We start from the raw sequence: 18,488 nt of genomic DNA, 5'->3' as shown, positions 1-18,488 counted from the left end.
TAAAACACTACAGATGACAGAACGCTGCAGCGATGCTAGCGCTCCACGTGGTAACATGTCACATTGCAGTGAACAGAAGACAAGCGACTTCTTTGATCAAATCTACAGCGAGACCCTAGATTTGATCAAATATTTGACGACATTTGACGAAGTTCCCTATTACACCATCAAATTTCTTTGACAAAGATACTGGACAAAGAAATCTGATAGTGTAATACCGGCCTAACAGCACGACGTCGTCTGCACCACCTGTCCTGGACTCGCGATCGTGTCAGTTGGACCCTACATGAGTGGAAAATCGTGGCCTGGTCAGATGATCCCGATTTCTGTTGGTAAGCGCTGATGGTAGGGTTAGTGTGTGGCGCTGACGCCACGTCGTCATGATGGACCCAAGTTGTCAAAAAGTCACTTTGCAAGCTGGTGGTGGGTCCACAATACTGTGGGCTGTGTTTACATGGAATGGAATGGAAAGGGTCCTCTGGCCCAACTGAACCGATTATTGACTGGAAATGGTTGTGTTCGGCTACTTTGCGACCATTTGCAGCCATTCATAGACTTTTGTGGATGATAAAGGGCAAAGTCACCGAGCCACACTTGTTCGCAATTGGTTCGAAAAACATTCTGGGCGATTCGAGCGAATGATATGGCCAACACTTTCGCAATTACGGACGGCTATAGAGGCAACATGGCTCAACATTTCTGCAGAGGTCTCCAAACGACTTTTTGCGTCCATACCACGTCAAGCGCCGCGCGGTCTAGGGCGCTGCAGTCATGGACTGTGCGGCTGGTCCCGGTGGAGGTTCGAGTCCTCCCCCGGGCATGGGTGTGTGTGTTTGTCCTTAGGCTAATTTAGGTTAAGTAGTGTGTAAGCTTAGGGACTGATGACCTTAGCAGTTAAGTCCCATAAGATTTCACACACATTTGAACATTTTTTTGAACCACGTCAAGCTGCTGCACTACTCCGGAAAAAATGAGGTTCGACACAGTATTAGGAGGTATCCCATGACTTGTCACCACAGCGTATAACCGCGTCCTTTTTTATTTTCCATTCGAAGTTTTGGTTTGTATATTTAATTCCAATTAGCATCTCTGACTTGATGCTTCTAAAAAATCTGCCTCTCCTAGCTGTTGCAAGGTCCCCCCCTCCTGGAAATTTCCGGATAAAATAAGCTGGAGTGATCTTTTGGTGTGGAACTCTTTTCATATGGTAATACCGCTGTAGTCGCTTCATTTTAAAGGGCCGTCAGCAAATAGTTTTTCAATCATAAGTGATCTCGAATAACCTTTTTCCTTACTTTATCCATTTATACACTCTGCGGACAAGAAAGGCAGCCGACACGCTGCCTGAGCGGTAAATACGACTGCCTTACAGAAACTTAAAATGTGGCGAGTCTTGGGAGGCCTAGTGGTCTCTGATGCGATTTCATCTACATTAATACAAAAAGTATAATAAAATTTCAGAAATTATGTCCAACTTCCCATGTTCTTTCCAAATTATTAATCATCAGTCGCATAGCTGTAACAAATAAGATAGATACAGATAATGTATTATATTCATTTAATAAATAAACTGCTCCAAAGTTACAATAAGTTAATAATTTAATAAATAAACGCCACAAAATATACAAAACTTTCTGTGTTATCAAAAGTAAGAAGCCTTTCGTTTCTATTGTTTTCACGGTAGCACAATACGCCAGTCTGTTTCAGAATGACTTTTCTAATTTTTTTAAACTTTTCTCTTATCGCTGTAGTTTAGGCATGACGGTGAATTTGCTTGAATGTGTTGACAATAAATTACTCTTCACACAGGTTGCTCGCCCAGCAGACGATTGCCGGCCTGTACGTATCCACAGGCCGCTCTCACTTCCGGAGTTGCGTTGTGATTCATAGCCTTGCAGACCTAGTATACAAAACGAACCACTTATTAAACAAAGACACTACTTATTGCAATACTACTGCAACGATACTACTACACGAATGTTAACTAGGTATAAGATATTGTATTGTATAAAAGATGTTGTCGCAAATTTGTGTTGCGAAACCTAAGTACCCACACATTCCAAGGAGTAAGTAATGTTGTGTCATCGGCCTGTAAATTACTGTTTACATATCGATCGCAGTATCACGTCTACGTAAAGGGCACCGTGTAAGCGGTCTACAGAAGGCTAATACCCGATGGGAAGGGAAGTTTCCTTAGTATGCCGTTAAACTTTTAGGAAACATGCGGATATCTACTCCGATTAGCACAAACGAACTACTACTCGAGAATAAGCATATCAATACAGGATGAGTGGAGAAGTAGTTGTGTATAATGGAGAAAACCGCAACTATGAATAAACTTCACTGAACCAGGTAATCAGTAGGTGTCTCAACGCTTACTCGTTGCATTTTAAGTAGTTGAAGTCGAATAAGAACGACGTTCATTTACCCATGGGAGCCTTGTACCTACTACAGCCATTCCCAAAGTTACTCTGGACTGTGCAATAGAGAGGTATGTGTGGAGGAGTAGCTTAAGAAACGATGACATGCACTGTGCAAGACAGTGGAGACTTCAATGCATGGTTGAAACAGTATCATGATACACATTTAATGTCGCTCATGTACTCGAGCTGTCGTACTGAAACAGAAAAGTTACAGAATGGGAGTGCTTTAAAGCGTTATTCCGAAGTCTCCCGTAACTTTTATTAACATTTTCTAACTTTCCGTCGATCTTTGGCTCTATGTAGCAGAAGGAGCGGTTGGCCATGTAATTAGATAAAAAAAAAAAACCTGTTCTGACTTCAGTACAAGATCCACGGAAGCCCATTTTTAACTAACTAGAATATCGACAAAGTATGCTAGCTCAGATGGTTAGTGATTCATGTGGCTTTACATGCAATAATTCTATAGTTTCAATAGCAGAATCCAATCTGTCGATATGTACTTTTATGTTTGTTTTTAGACATAGCAGTTCAAGGGTAAGTTCCATTAACTTATTTGTAGTCAACGTTCTCTGTCTCCCTCCAAAATAGGATAGGAAATGCACAGACTGTTCGACAATAGGAAGACGGGATACAAGCGAAAATTTGCCGTGGACGAGGAAGGAAATCGGCCACATAATTTCCACAGAAAATTTTGCCTCGTGCAATTTAGGGAAATTACGGGAAACTTAATTCAGGATTGGTGAGTGAGTGAAGACTGAAGCTCCTCAATGCGTGTTCAGTGCGCTAACCACTCGTCCAGATCAGCCAGTTCGCTTATTTTGGTGACAGAATGGTTCAGACACTGGTTTACTTGAAAACAATGCCCTTTGTGACACTAATACAGAGTTAATCGTATGATCACAAACAACGTCTTGGACAGATCAAATTCTTGTCGGGTCTTCAGCCGGATCAAACTATCATCTGCTCACAATATTTCGGCGGTCCACCTGGCCGCCATCATCAAGTGAGAAAAGCTAAGTCACTCTTGGCGGTAACTGAGTCAAAGCGTGAGCGACGGAACCTTTATATGCAGCGAAAATACGAAGGCGCGTGCGCCAAGGTAAAATGCCCTAGCGCTTAACCGTTGCTGCTGCCCCCAAGCACAAGAAGAGTTGCAGCGCCTCCACTGGTGAAAACTGTAGGTAAAACGATATAGCTTAAAGATTATTATTTATAGCCGGCGGATTCAGATGTCGTTGTTTCTTCACATCTGATAAAACAGGATTCAAAGTTTTACTAGACGGGTATCCATTATTTGGTTAACAACAACATCTGTTGGTCTTGATTTCGACAGTGCGGTAAAATATACATTGGCCAAACGAATAGTTCGTACTGTCAATGACAGATGTGTTTGACATCATTGCCATACGCGATGTTTACAATCTGCCAAATCTGTGGTGGTTGAGTACTGTCTTACAGAGGGACAGAGGATTCTACACAATGAGACACGTGGTTGCAAACTCCTCGCGTTACTGGGATTGTATTTTAAAGGAATCTATCGAAATAAGACTAAGAGATAATAGTATTAACCGTGATAATGGATAGTCCGCAGCTCGTGGTCGTGCGGTAAGGTTCTCGCTTCCCGCGCCCGGGTTCCCGGGTTCTATTCCTGGCGGGGTCAGGGATTTTCTCTGCCTCGTGATGACTGGGTGTTGTGTGATGTCCTTAGGTTAGTTAGCTTTAAGTAGTTCTAAGTTCTAGGGGACTGATGACCATAGTGTTAAGTCCCATAGTGCTCAGAGCCATTTGAACGTGATAATGGATACCCGCTACGTGAAACTTGGAATCCTGTTTTATCAAATATGAAGAAACAACGGCATCTGAACCGGCAAGCTACGAGTACTATAGTTTGTCAACAGAATTCACCACTGGACGCGCTGCAACTCTTCTTGCGCTAGTGGGCAGCAGCAACGACTGAGCGCTTGCTCATTTTACCTTGGCGCATGCGCCTTCGCAATTTCGCTGCATATAAAGGTTCTGTCGTTCACGGTTTGAAGCAGTTACTGGCAAGAGCGGCTTAGCTTTTCTCACTAGAGAAATGATGGCGGCCAGCTGGACCGCGGAAATATTGTGTGCGGATGACAGTTTGATTCGGCTGAAGACCTGACAAGAATCTGATCTGTTAATACGCCGGGAAAGTCTACATAGACAACGTCTTGGATAAAGATACTGACTAATCTGAAACTATAATGCTGTTTCCCTGGAGGTTTTCTCCATTTTCCAGACTTACTGTCAACGTTTTCCAAGAAATTTCAGCGGCGTCTCAGCGAAGTGAAAGCACGAACTTTTGTCGAGGCGATAAACATGTTTCTGAGTGATTCACTTCTGGACCCGCTCTAACTGCAAACCTGTACGGGATGTGTGTTTTCCAAAACGTGATCAGACAAACCACAAACGAAAGCGAAGGGATCGTGGGTATGAATTTGTAAGGTGAAAACTTCGCACTGGAAAATGAAGCCGAGAAAAGTTAGCAAGGAGCTATGCAATGCACGTACATACAGTAGGAGAACAATCCTAACATACGACTTCCAGCACGCAGGCAGCAAACCGTTGCGTAGCGACGTTGCAGAAGATAACGGTAAAAACTCACAGGGCAGGACTCTGCAGTTGGCCTTGGAGGAGCGGCTCAGGTGCTTGCCGACATGGAGCAGCTTAGCCAGTGTCTGCTCTAAAAGGTCGCAACATCACCACACTTGTGACGCTGCCACAACAGATTCACAAAGTCATGCTAATTGTATTACATGCAGGGCTGCGACAGCTGATTCAGGAGCTTGACAGCCGAAGCAACAAGTGATACGGAAAATTGTGGGCTATATCAATACATGATTCATACTGCGTTGATCAAATTATTTTGCCGCTGCTTATTTTAAGCGTACAGAATAAAAATTCAGTAGTGACAGGTAGATTCCAACGAGTAATTTCAGCTGCCTAGGTAGGAACGATACCTCCCTTCTCGCACTTTGGCAATCTCCCTTCGCTATGTGTAAGTCTGTTCAAAAGTTTATACTACGTGTAGAACATTTCGGTGAGTACAAGAGTTTAATGGTGTAAGAAAAGATGAAACACTGTGCGAGCACATGGCATTAGGAGGTTTGCCAAACTTATTATGTAATTAATAGGGTGTAAGGACAGGCACATACTGTGGTTATAATAAGTAACTATCACTGGTTAATAGTGATTAATAAACACGATACGGGCGGTTTATAGCATATTTTGATTTAATAAATTTTTTGCCTTCAGAGCAGGATTATTTCTAAAATTTTCGAAGTGTCATTAATATGTAATTCAGAACTACAATTCCTATTAATTTCAAGGAATATTATGGAATTAATGAAGATATAGTGCTGTAAATACTACTAAAGGAAAAAACTGCAAGCAGCTACACTCATCTGATGAATGATTTGTTCTTCCATAACTAATTTTGGATGTGAGACCATCATTTGATGGCAATGGGGATTTCTTGTAAAAATTTCGCGTAATTTTTATCCTAAAGAAGGTGAAATTTGTACCAAAAAAAAATCTTCATTGCCATCTGACGATTCAAGGAGAATCGCGAAATAAACGTTTCGTCAATAAGTGTGGCTAGTTGCAATTTTATCTTCAGTTATATTTACGAAAACAGTCACAGTGTTCTCAAACCGACGTGAGTAAAATGAAGTAACAATATATTTATAAAATTCTGAGAATCAATTCTTATCAGTGCATCGTAGAACAAAACAATTCCATACCATGTGTACCTTGCGATTATTCTCTTTCGCTCAATAATTTGGAAGTTTTTTTGTTATCCTGATGTACCTACCTTATGCACAGAGACGACCTTCGAAATAACTATTTAGGACATTCTGCGTCGTTTTTTTTCTTTTTAGGTGCGTTGGTTTGTGTCACCTACCTCAATTCGAGAAGTGGCTGTGCTATATTATTTCACTAAGAACCCTCAATTAAAAAAGAACAAGTACGCAATCTAACAAGTAGCGAAGGAGAATAATTTATGTCGGAACGCTTCTTATATATGGCCTTTGTTTAATTTGCAACTAATTGGTGCAGACGGCATTAAAATCCATTGCGTGGATCGTGAGTTATTCGAATTTTAATTGAGTAGCGCCTCAGGATTCACGGAGGGCCTCGGAAACAGGGCTCGGCCGTCGCAACTCGAGGCGGAAAGGCCGCCGAAGACGCGAGGCCTGCAGGTGGGGCGGAATCGAGGGTGTCGGGAATGTTCTCCAAGCTTAGCGCAACAATACTTCGGTGAAAAATTAAAACTATGACGCGGTTTCTTGTGGGAAGTCGCTCCTCAGCGACAGTGCTTGGACTCATCCGTGGCCCTGATGGATGGGAGTAGCAAACGAATGACTCACGCGCGTGAAACACGTGTGGGGCGCCATAACTTCAAAATTGGTTACAGTCGGGTGACTGATGTGCCTGACGTCACAGTCGGCTAAAAGGTTATAATGAGGGGTCGGAGTCCCGTTCTCGAGGCATGTCACAACGTGTGCTGACCGAGGGAGGATATCTTCTTGGTAGTTCATATGATGTATGCAAAGTTGAAATATGAACTTGCGTAGGAACTAAGAACTGACTAATTTGTGTTTCAGAGTTATATTTTTGACTGTGACACCAACTAAAGATTTACATTTAGTAAGCTCACATGAACAAAGCTACTGTCGTCTTATCATGTCATCTCACACACTGTACTTTTAAGTAGGACAATGCCTTTTTAGCTTTCTGTGTACTTTCTCAGCGTTGTGCTAAATAATCGCAACTGTGTCGCAGATTAACTTCCGCTCGCGATCGTGGGCGTCAATTCTTATCGTCTTTGAATAGTGCGTGTTTCGGTGCCAAGAAGTTTCATAACTATCTGCAGTAACACTGATATCAGACTGCGGTCGTTACACTGTTTTCAAGGGAGAATAGTATTACTAGTGAAACTTGAAACTTCCTGGCAGATTAAAACTGTGTGCCGCACCGAGACTCGAACTCGGGACCTTTGCCTTTCGCGGGCAAGTGTTCTACCAACTGAGCTACCCAAGCACGACTCACGCCCCGTCCTCACAGCCTTACTTGTGCCAGTACCTCGTCTCCTACCTTCCAAACTTTACAGAAGCTCTCCTGCGAACCTTGCAGAACTAGCACTCCTGAAACAAAGAATATTGCGGAGACATGGCTTAACCACAGCCTGGGGGATGTTTCCAGAATGAGATTTTCATTCTGCAGCGGAGTGCACAGCCCCCAAGCTGTGGCTAAGCCATGTCTCCGCAATATCCTTTCTTTCAGGAGTGCTAGTTCTGCAAGGTTCGCAGGAGAGCTTCTGTAAAGTTTGGAAGGTAGGAGACGAGGTACTGGCAGAAGTAAAGCTGTGAGGACGGGGCGTGAGTCGTGCTTGGGTAGCTCAGTTGGTAGAGCACTTGCCCGCGAAAGGCAAAGTTCCCGAGTTCGAGTCTCGGTCCGGCACACAGTTTTAATCTGCCAGGAAGTTTCATATCAGCGCACACTCCGCTGCAGAGTGGAAATCTCATTCAGTATTACTAGCAGCTGGCAGCTACGGCATATGCTTCGTGAATTCTGGTATGTGGCGCTTTTGTCTTCGTATTTATATTACTGCTAATGCAGTCCAATCTAGTAGGAAGACGTAGGGACTCGACAATGTAGTGTGTTCTTAATAGCTTCGTGCGTTACTTATTTAATGGTGTGCAAGCTTCTCCACGAGAATAGGATGCTACCCCAGCTGCAGCGCCTCGTCAGAACGAATGCAGACCAGTTGAGGGCAGATGGGTTTTAACAGGTGAAAGCAGTGCGGCTCGGCAACGAATGAACGGAACCAGCAGGTCTCTGGAATCACTAGATCACGCACGCCTGTTATTTCTCTGCACGCAGCTGCAGACACATCATTCTAAAAGGCGTTGCAGGACTGTTTCTGTCACCTATATCCTACACGTTTTAAATCGCGTCACCAACTATTAATCGGTATGGCGAACAGACGTTACAAGTTGGCCGTGGGCGGAGGAAGCGATCTTTCTGGCTTTAGTCAGTCGTGGACCACCCAGCTGTAAACCAGTAAATACTGGTAAGGCCTTTGTCGCGTGACTAGCTAACCAGCGTATCGTGCCACATGTTCCCGACAATACACACTGAGGTAACAAAAGTCTTAGGATACCTTCTAGGATCGTCCCAGACCTTTTGCTCGGCGTAGTGCAGCAGCTCGACATGGTATGGACTCAATTAATCGTTGAAAGACGCCTGCACAAATAATGATTCGTGTTGCCTTTATAGTATATAGTATAAAGCAATTGCGAAAGTATTGCCGGTGAAGAATGTTGTGCATGAACTGAACTCTCGATTACGTACCATAAATTTTCGTTGGGATTCTGTCGGGCGATCTGGGCGGCCCTCTCCAATCCTACTATCAGTTCTTACCCACTGAAATCGGGACTCATCTGACTAGGCCACAATTTTCCAATCGTCTAGCGTCCAACCGATATGGTCAGGAGCCCAGGAGAGGCGGTGCAAGCGATGTCGTGCTGTCAGCAATGGCACTCTCTTCTGTCTCCTGCTGACATAGCCATTAACGCCAAATTTCGCAGCACTATCGTAACGGATACGTTCATCGTACGTCGCACATTGATTTACGTTGTTATTTCACGCAGTGTTGCTTGTTTGCTAGCACTGACAGCTCTACGCAAACGCCGCTGTTCTCGGTTGTTAAGTGAAGGCCGTGTGTCACTACTTTGTCCGTGGTGAGAGGTAATCCATGAATTTTGGTATTCTCGGCACACTCCTGACACTGGATATCGGGAATATTGAATTCCCTATGAGATCCGAAAGGGAATGGCATATGCGTCTCTCCAACTACCATTCTGCGTTCAAAGTCTGTTAATTCCCGTCATGCGGTAGTAATCACGTCGGAAACCTTTTCACATGAATCAACTGATTACAAATGACAGCTCCGCCTACGACTGCCCTTTTATGTCTTGTGTAGGCGATACTACCGCCATCTCTGTGTGTGCTTATCGCCATCCCATGACTTTTTGTCACCTCAGTGTAGATTCTGGTAAATCATGTTGCTGAGAGAGTACCAGATACACAGTAAATCCCGTCGCTAGTGGCAGGACGTTCAAACCCAGCTTCCCTCTCTTCTTCGTATGTAAGTGACCTCTTCTCCCGAAACAAAGAAGACACCTAGTGCCTCAGTGTGTTAGGAATGCCGCACTTCGCACTCACTCAGCTGCCTCATTCATGTTCCTACCCGCTTCTCTTGCTGTAGTGATTCTGATCCGCCTCCGTGGACGAGATCGCTAACGCACGCCTATGCGGTGAGGGTCGACTTTGAGGCACGCCGTTTCGAATCCGTGTGGCGGAAAATTTTGGCTGCCACTATCTGTCCAACAACGGAAGGTGAGGGGGTGGCGTCAAGTTCCTGATCACCCGTCTTTTCGTCAGTGTCCCGCATTATATTCCACACCTTTCGCAGTGTCTCGTCAAGTGAGGGCACGCGACACTGTTGATGGTGATCTGTCCGTCGAATGGGGACGTTAAGCTCGACGGGCCCCTTTCTGCTTTTCGGGAGGAGTAGGCCACGTCCAGCACAACCCCAACACTACACGGTACACCCGCTCGTCACATATACACAGTTACCAACTTGACCTTCATAACAGATCGGAGGAATGCAGTGGCAAACCATCTCCACTAGGAACGGCAATGCAGCATACCTGCATCTCATTTCCTGAATATGAGACGACTTTATAATAATTCTGAGCATTAGTACTCTACGTTGTCCCAGACATATGACATATGACGTTTACTAATTTTCTATCTTCATACTCGCAGAATCCATGCGAAAAGTAGTTCATACAATAGCTATGTCATGAGAGCATAAGTATTCTATGTAGTACTCTCTCTGGGGATTGTTAGAAAAAAAAAAAAAAAAAGAAAGGGGGCTTCCGAGATTGTCTTCGTGCCGATTAGCCTGAGCTTGGTTTGGAAGAACTGTAATCTGATTATTGAGATTTATCACATAAGATATCTGATACGAACTGTATGATTACGAGGAAATATATATAGATTGCTCCTTCAAATAAAAGGTGTGTATTGGAAATATGAGAATTAATGATATTTATCGATATATTGCGTAGTTGTTAATCAGAAGGGAACTTCCGAAAGACTGGATACGAACCTGCATTTAATAATCCAAGAGCTCCATTACTTCTTCGGAAGGTTAAACTTCATCAAAGCCAAATATCCGCTTGATTTGAGGTTTCCCGACTGATTATACAACGCTCCCAAAATTACGAGGCATTTTATTTGTACAGATTAGCAGACTGCCGCAAAGCACGAGCCTGCAGAGAAGAAGAATCATCGCCTGATTTCATTCTAACAAGTAAAATTTCAGAGTCATTTTGAGTGACTGAGCTATGACTGTGTTTCCTATCATGAATGATTGATTGCTAGAACGACTTGAGAGCTACAGAATTACGTAGATAGGAGGAAAAATTACACCAGACATATGATTCTCCACGGGACGTGTCAGGGTAACTGTATTAGCCTGAGTAATTTCAACTGTCACTATCAATGAGCAATGTTCTGGCTAGTTACTTTGAGTTCCTAGTTAGTCGCACACTATGGTTTCAATGTTAATATTTCAAATACCTCACTTCACTGATTACATGTCTCTTTAAAGAATATATATCGAACGGAAATCAACTATATTTATGAAACTGTATATACTGACTTCTGCTGTAGTTAGAAGTAGATTCTGTTCCCTACAAACCAATTATTCACAGTCTTAACTGCTATGTCGTTTACAGTACAATCGACATGTTTTGTTTACGTCATACGAAATAAGAATGACTTCTGAATACTAAGAACGTTCTAGGTGCTATTCTCATTCGGTCCTAGAAATTAGTATTACTTATCGATACATTCCCCTCTGTCAGTGCTTTGTATATGTGAATAATATCAAGTCTAAGTTCTTTGTCTTCCACGGCCAGTGACAATCTGAATAAACTCATTCTAGGTATTTTCCGGTGTCATTATGAAACAGTGAAACAATTAAAATTACAACGTTTCGACCGACTTTGGACTGATCCTCCTCAGGGCGCCTAACTGCTGGATTCCACGTTGAATTCTAGGTTCCCATAAAAATGATTAAGTTTGTTCACAGTTCAGAGGCAAGAAACAGACACCACTTCCAAAACGAGGATACCTAATTTATAGTCTGTTCAAATCAACTTTCAAGTGCACAAATGGTTTAATAAAAGTTTTCATCGCTGGAAAAATAAAGAATAATGGCTGAAGCATAGAAAAAATATACAGTGCCTTAGTCAGATAGCAGTATGCCAGTATGCACAACTGAAATTGGGGCTTTTCTATACGAAAATGACAGCTCGAGATGTCGCACTGGTTGACGGGCTCGCATTTCGGAGGAACGAGGTCCAAATTTCAGTCAGATCATCAAGATTTAGGTTTTTCCGAGCTTTCCCTAAATCGACTGAAGTGAATGAAGAGATTTATAAGAGTACATTGCCGATTTACTCAGAGTCTAATAACCTTACCGTCGACGTAACGATAAACCCTCTTCTTCCGGTCTCCTTTCTACAAAATACGACAGCAAAGGAAACGTAAGTGCTGCAAGTGTCCTGGTGTCCTTTGGATTCGCCGCCCCACGAAATACTGTCGACCGATCGTGGAGATCATACACGTGCCATGACTTGCTGGGCTCACTGGTTGATGAAACGAGACCGCCCCGACCCAACCACAGTGACGGCTGCTTTAGCTCGCCCCCTCCGCAGAGGTCGTTGGCCGTAAGACGGGGGCGGAGACACGGATCGGCGTTCCACTGTCAGCAACCCACGGACCGTGGCGAGCGCGTGCAACATGGCCGGCATAGGGCCCGTCCAGCATTTCCTCCTCATTGTTTTTACCACTATTGTGCGACATTAATTTGACCGGTCACCTAATAACATCCTGCATTTGTTCACGAACACAGCGATTCACACTGAACAAGAGTAGTTGGCTTATATTTGCACAGTGTAATACTTCGCCAGATAGGGTCCTCTCAGAAATGCTATGTTCAAACATATACCGGGAAGAGAGTGCCGGGACACAGGGGTTATGTGAAAACGAAGTAGTGAAGTGTATCCCATACGTAGAGGGTATCGTCAGATTGAAAGAGATGGCATCCACCTTAACAGTCTTAAAAATAAAACCAGCACCAAATCTCGTGACAGTCACATTATGCTTCACGAAACGAACTACTACACAGTCACACTTCTTGACTAACCACATTTATAGAAAAGCGTGCACAAACAACTTTTCGGGGTAGTGCTGGAGTTAGAAAATTATAAACGTCTATCCAGATGATTGTCAAAGTTGTCGTTGCGTATCTTAGTGCCCAACAACACGCAATATTTAACAATGTCTTCAGCTAAAAACATCAATCACGCAATAATATTAGCCGCCTTATTGGTGCACGGTTCCACAGCCACAGTAACTTTTTCATACTAAGCTTATTTCCTGCACCACGTTGTATTTTTGTTTGCAACGAACACATCGTTTCATGCGCAGTTAGCTAATTTCACACTTTTGAGCATTATCAAGTGTCCTGGTGGTAAAGAATAACAGAAGGTTACTTCATAATGCCGAATGGGATGAAATAGTGCGTGTTCCAAATAAAAATACAGCCTAATGCAAGAAAACCGACTTGGTGCAATAGAGCAACATTAACAGTATAATTATAACACGTTTGTATATGACAGTTAAACAAGAGCCAGGCATAACTGTAACCTGGCAACCTATTAGTATCCCCACTCCCCAAAAGAAAAGAAATTTGAGTAAGATGAAATAGACCTAAATCAATCACAAATCCAATTTCGGCTGACATTTCTCTATTCGTGCGCGTTTCGATATAATTGTTCCTTTGACTTCAAAAGGATACCCATCTCAGCACTACTCAGTCTGGAGTGAAACTCGTGGCCTATAAACACGTTCAGTGGGTAACACAGACAAAATTGAGCACGTACATTTGCTCCAAACTGTTCTCTTAGTGTAACTTTCGACGGTTTTATGACCGTTGCTGGTCGACCGGCAAGTGTCAAATCACCTGCACCAACTTCACAGTGCGTTCTTCCTAACAATTTGCGCCTCTCGTGGATGTCTCCATATAGTCGTTCTTTATCTATGAACGCTCTGGATTTCCCTGTCAGTTCTCCACTGGATTTGTCCTTTTGTCAATAAATGACGGACTATACAATCTGCTTTTCAGGTGTGCACGGCAGCAAAACGAGCTCAAATATTGTTCTTTAATCCCCGCTTCTGTCACGAGAATTAAACTTTATGAAATGTATCAGTCTGTACGCAGTGATAAGTAGAATTCCTTACCAAATCGCGGCAGTAAAAGCAGAATTCTGTACCGTACAGGATTCAGAGTCTCATCTCTGGACATTTCTTTCGGACGCGATCACGGAAACACGCATTTAATCGTGGCCGGTTTCGGCCATGCACTGACCATCTTCAGAAGCAATACATCTTAAGTGGCGCACAGAGAATACACGTCACAATCGTCTTACGTGTAACGCTGGCCAGAGTTGAATGAAATTACTGTCATTGTGTCTAAAAGAAATAGAGTTGAGTAGTAAATGTCAATCGGGTTTCCGCCGGAAGAGAATGTCGTTTCTTGCGGAACTCACCTCTTCCAAACAAACAGGTCGAGAGGCTCCCGCCAGGTGGCTCCCGCTCGAGGAGCAAGTCCTTACGAGGGCCTGCAACAACAAAACATAAACAAATCTTAACATATCACCAAAAACTGATAGCGGTAGTGCACACTAATACTCATCTACACTGAAATTCCCAGAAAGAATGGCTCAAATGAAACCAACATTGAGGATGACTAGAAATACATAAGTGTTGAAGGATTGCAAACAGATGTGCTCGAAAATAACCAATATTCATAATGGGCTCAATTCTGTTACTCGGATCTTACGTTTTGCTGTGAAATGCTCATGCAGTTTCAGTGGCAGACGCTGCGGGTGGTGTGTGTGTGTGTGTGTGTGTGTGTGTGTGTGTGTGTGAGTGCGCGCGCGCGCGCGCTCTCTTCGCATCGTAAGGTAGGATGCAGGTGTGTGTGTGTGTGTGTGTGTGTGTGTGTGTGTGTGTGTGCGCGCTCTCTCTTCGCATCGTAAGGTAGGATGCAGGTAATACCCTGCGAACATGGTTTGATTGGTTACTTAGCGATGCAGTTTTGCATGGGATACGGGTGGACCGGAAAGTAATGCCGCGTACTCGAATTTTGTGCAGCGCTTGGCATGGAATCTATACATATTACAAAAAGTGTGTACGCGCGCGTTTTCCACATCACCTCCTAAACCAATGGACCGATTTCGGCCAAACGGGGGCAAATATCCCTTGGTAAGAACCACCTACCTATAATAGTTCAGGAGATATGACGTCATAAACAAAAATGCCGGATTGTGCACGACGTTTAAATTTATTACTCCTTTGCAGCTAACTCTATTCGTAATACATTTTGCAATGTATCCACATATTCCGCTGAATGTACCTACACGAATATATTATTGTACGACACGTCGTTCAAGAGATATGACGTCGTAAACGCTGAGATGTGTGAAAAAATGCCATACCCTGCATAAAGTTTTAAACAGTTATTCTTTACTACTAAGACACTCCTACAATAGAGATAACTTAAGGAAATCCCTGACACCTGCATCGCTTTTGACAGCTTTCATCTGCGACGCGGATACGGCTATAAGCGGAAACAGTAACCGCCTATAAAGCTATGAAGAAGCGTTGCAAAACAGACGTTTACGAAATCGCATTGTAGACAGACGAAGCAACTGTGCCCAGACTACTGTAACTGTCTTTTTCGTTATTACACTACAAACAGTTCATTTTTTGTTTTCGTATTTAACAGAAAATTGGCAAAATGAATACCCGGGCAAAGCTGTGGCTTTGTCAACTCGTATAAATTAAACGTAAGTGTGGCGAGACAACTCGCAGGAAGAACGGCGCGTTAAACACGCGCAGAAGTACTGAATTTTTTTTGGGAATTGAACGGCTTGAGTCTTATCTCTCCTTTCTGGCACGAAAATACTAAAGCGTACGGTTGTTTCAAAACTGTGCAGCACGTAGCGACTAGCGTATATTTCCACATCCATCTTACAGTTGAGATCTACGTCTTCTTATTTTAGTCACATCGAGCCAGTGAAAGATGGAGTAGGTGGCCTACAGCTCCCTGTAGTGACGCTTTGGTAGCGATTGTTAGGAGAGGGTAGTCCGCCTCGAAAATTTCAAGAAAACTTTTTTTTAACACGTTCTCTGGCATGTCATCCCCAGTTCGCCTGAAATTCCGTGATCGAGATACAAAGCGATTTGTGAATAGTGTCCCCGAAAACCACTCACAGCGGGAACAAAGTAGTCGACATGTTTCAACGAACGCCTAATAGGCATTATAGAACTTACGAACGAGCTCGAAATTGAGATCGCACCAGATTGTTGCAACTTCTGCACAAAACCGGACGAAAAGTGTGTCGAGCGGCCAGAGCAACGGAAGACAGAAGCTATCAAAGAGGCCCGCGGGACTACAGGTATGTTTAACTTAGCAACAAAGAAGGCAACCGAAAACTTCAAACTCGTTTTTATGCCTGCATTCTAAATTGAATTCTAAATCTGCGAATGTAGCCGTTTTGCGATATTTTAAAAAGTCTGTTTTCGGCGCAGGCTTAAGTCTCAATTTTGTGGGCGAAGAAAATGACATTTGTTTCATCACGTCACCATTTTGCTAGGACTTAACATTTTTCAATAATCCTACGTATGCTGATAGCAAATATATTGAAAATGACTTATATAAAATTACTTCGTTGCAAGTCAATAGGACGATATCGCGAACTCCTGGCGATGACCAAAGTCATAGGGTGCAATGGTCACAGGGCGAAAGCGTTAACTGAATGAAGAAAGAAGGACGTTAGTCCACGCTTAGCTAAAACAATGGCCAAAGTTCCCACCTCCTCAGTTCGTTCAAAACTATTACTCCACCGCCCCTTCCGCCATGGCCCCGTTCGTGTTGCACTGGTGTAGTTGCGGGACATGTTCAAAAAAACATTCGCTTGAAGTGGCCAATCAACTGAGAGTGCTAACAAACAGCCTTTTTAATATTGATTTTTAACATCCCAACATCAATCCTCTGTCCATATAGATCTTGAACAAACATCCCTACCCTGAAAGGCATGTCAGATTAATTCTGCTAGTGAACGACTACGTCCACATCCTGGGCACAGTAGCTACAACCGAAGTATGAAGTATTCTCATAACACAACAACAATCAGCCTCCTGCGACTTATTGTTACGTCGCATTGCAAAACTTTCCTAGTATCCTTTGTGTTTTAGAAAATGTTATTCAATATTCTTATCTTTATTTTTGTTATATTCCGCTTCGTTGGCAGTTATGTCACTGTGAATTAGGTTGGTGCATAAGTTCGTAGCGTTTTTGTTTTGCATTTTGGTATTCCGGTTGCTATAGGTTAATTTATCGATCGTCATTTTAATTCGTACTTTAGCGTTTCTATTTGAGTTTACATATTGTCATTTTGTTATTTTGAGATAGTGAGCGGGGCTCGACGCTAGGAAATGGAGTGCCAAGCGGAACAATCGGAACATTTCCTACGTATTCTTCTTTTTCAGTTCAACAGAGGGGTGACAGCAGCGGAGGCAGCAAGAAAACATTTGCCCCGTGAAGGGGGATAACGCAGTTGGGCAGAGCACGACAAGAAAATGGTTCTCTCTTTTTAAGGAGGATCGTTTTGACATTACTGGCCTTAGGGGTTTGATGAAGATCGTTTAAATGCATTAATCCACAATGATCCATGTCAGTGTACTCGAGAAATGACAAATGTGATGAACTGTGATCATTCCACCATTGTGCGACATTTGCACGCAATGGGGAAGGCTAAAAAATCGAGTATTACACGCTCTCAGCCAAAAATAACAAAAATCAGCAGGTGACCATATGTGCATCTCTGGATGCTTGTCAATTGGCTTGTGAACAACAGCGACCATTTCTATACTGCACCGTTGTTGGCGACGGGTTAGTTCAAATGGCTCTGAGCACTATCGGACTCAACTGCTGAGGACATTAGTCCCCTAGAACTTAGAACTAGTTAAACCTAACTAACCTAAGGACATCACAAACATCCATGCCCGAGGCAGGATTCGAACCTGCGACCGTAGCGGTCACGCGGTTCCAGACTGAAGCGCCTTTAACCGCACGGCCACACCGGCCGGCTTGGCGACGGGGAATGGAGTCTTTACGCTAACATAAGGAAAAGAAAGGAATGGCTGAACGCAAACAAAGCAGCAAATCCCCGTACAAAGAGCTGCATGCATCAACAAAAAGTAACGTTACGCATCTGGTGGAATAGCGACGGTGTGGTGTAGTAGGAATTTATTCCCCGAGGTGTAACCATCACCGCTGACTTCATTGTCCACAGCTGAGATGTAATGCGGACGCAGTCCACGAACAACGACCAGGAAGAGTGCGTCAACTGACGCTGCTCCACGACAACGCCCTCCAGCTTTCTGCTGGACTGACAAAAACACTAAACAGACGTTAGCTTGGGAAGCCACTCCGCAGCCACCTTATTCACCTGATATCGCGCCTTCAGATTTTCACCTTTTTCACTTTCTATCGAACAACCTTCAAGGAATTTCCTTTCCGTACGTTCGACGAGTTCTCCAACTCAAAACCATGTGACTTTTACGTTCGCGGAATCTGGAAGTTAACCCAGCGTCGGTAGACTGTTGTAAACAGTGAAGGAGAATATATTAATGGTTACTCTGTTAAGTTTATCTGTTGTGTTTATTAAAATTATAGGAAAACGATGCGAACTAGTTTTCCAAGTATATGTAGACGTCAATTTCTTAAGATTGCTCGTCAAAAGTTGAAGTTTCGTTATGCTTAATAGATACTGCACAATCGACGAATAATAGATCGACGCATTTATGTCATTTTCGCAAGTGACGAGT

The 18,488-nt window shown here is 43.4% G+C and overlaps 1 protein-coding gene across 1 annotated transcript in view; it reads right to left on the bottom strand.

Moving 5' to 3' along the window:
- The window catches only part of LOC124777130 (CD109 antigen-like), a 217,837-nt gene that overhangs the window by 182,535 nt on the left and 16,814 nt on the right, over positions 1–18,488 (bottom strand). The window contains exon 2 of the mRNA XM_047252422.1: positions 14,141–14,212. Within this exon, the coding sequence (XP_047108378.1) occupies positions 14,141–14,212 (72 nt within the window). The remainder of the gene's footprint in view (positions 1–14,140; positions 14,213–18,488) is intronic.

The sequence above is a fragment of the Schistocerca piceifrons genome, chromosome 2, assembly GCF_021461385.2.
Source record: "Schistocerca piceifrons isolate TAMUIC-IGC-003096 chromosome 2, iqSchPice1.1, whole genome shotgun sequence".
In the NCBI taxonomy this organism is placed as follows: Eukaryota; Metazoa; Arthropoda; class Insecta; order Orthoptera; family Acrididae; genus Schistocerca; species Schistocerca piceifrons.
Note: the sequence above shows the minus strand (reverse complement) of the source record. Positions and strands in the feature narration are given on the sequence as shown.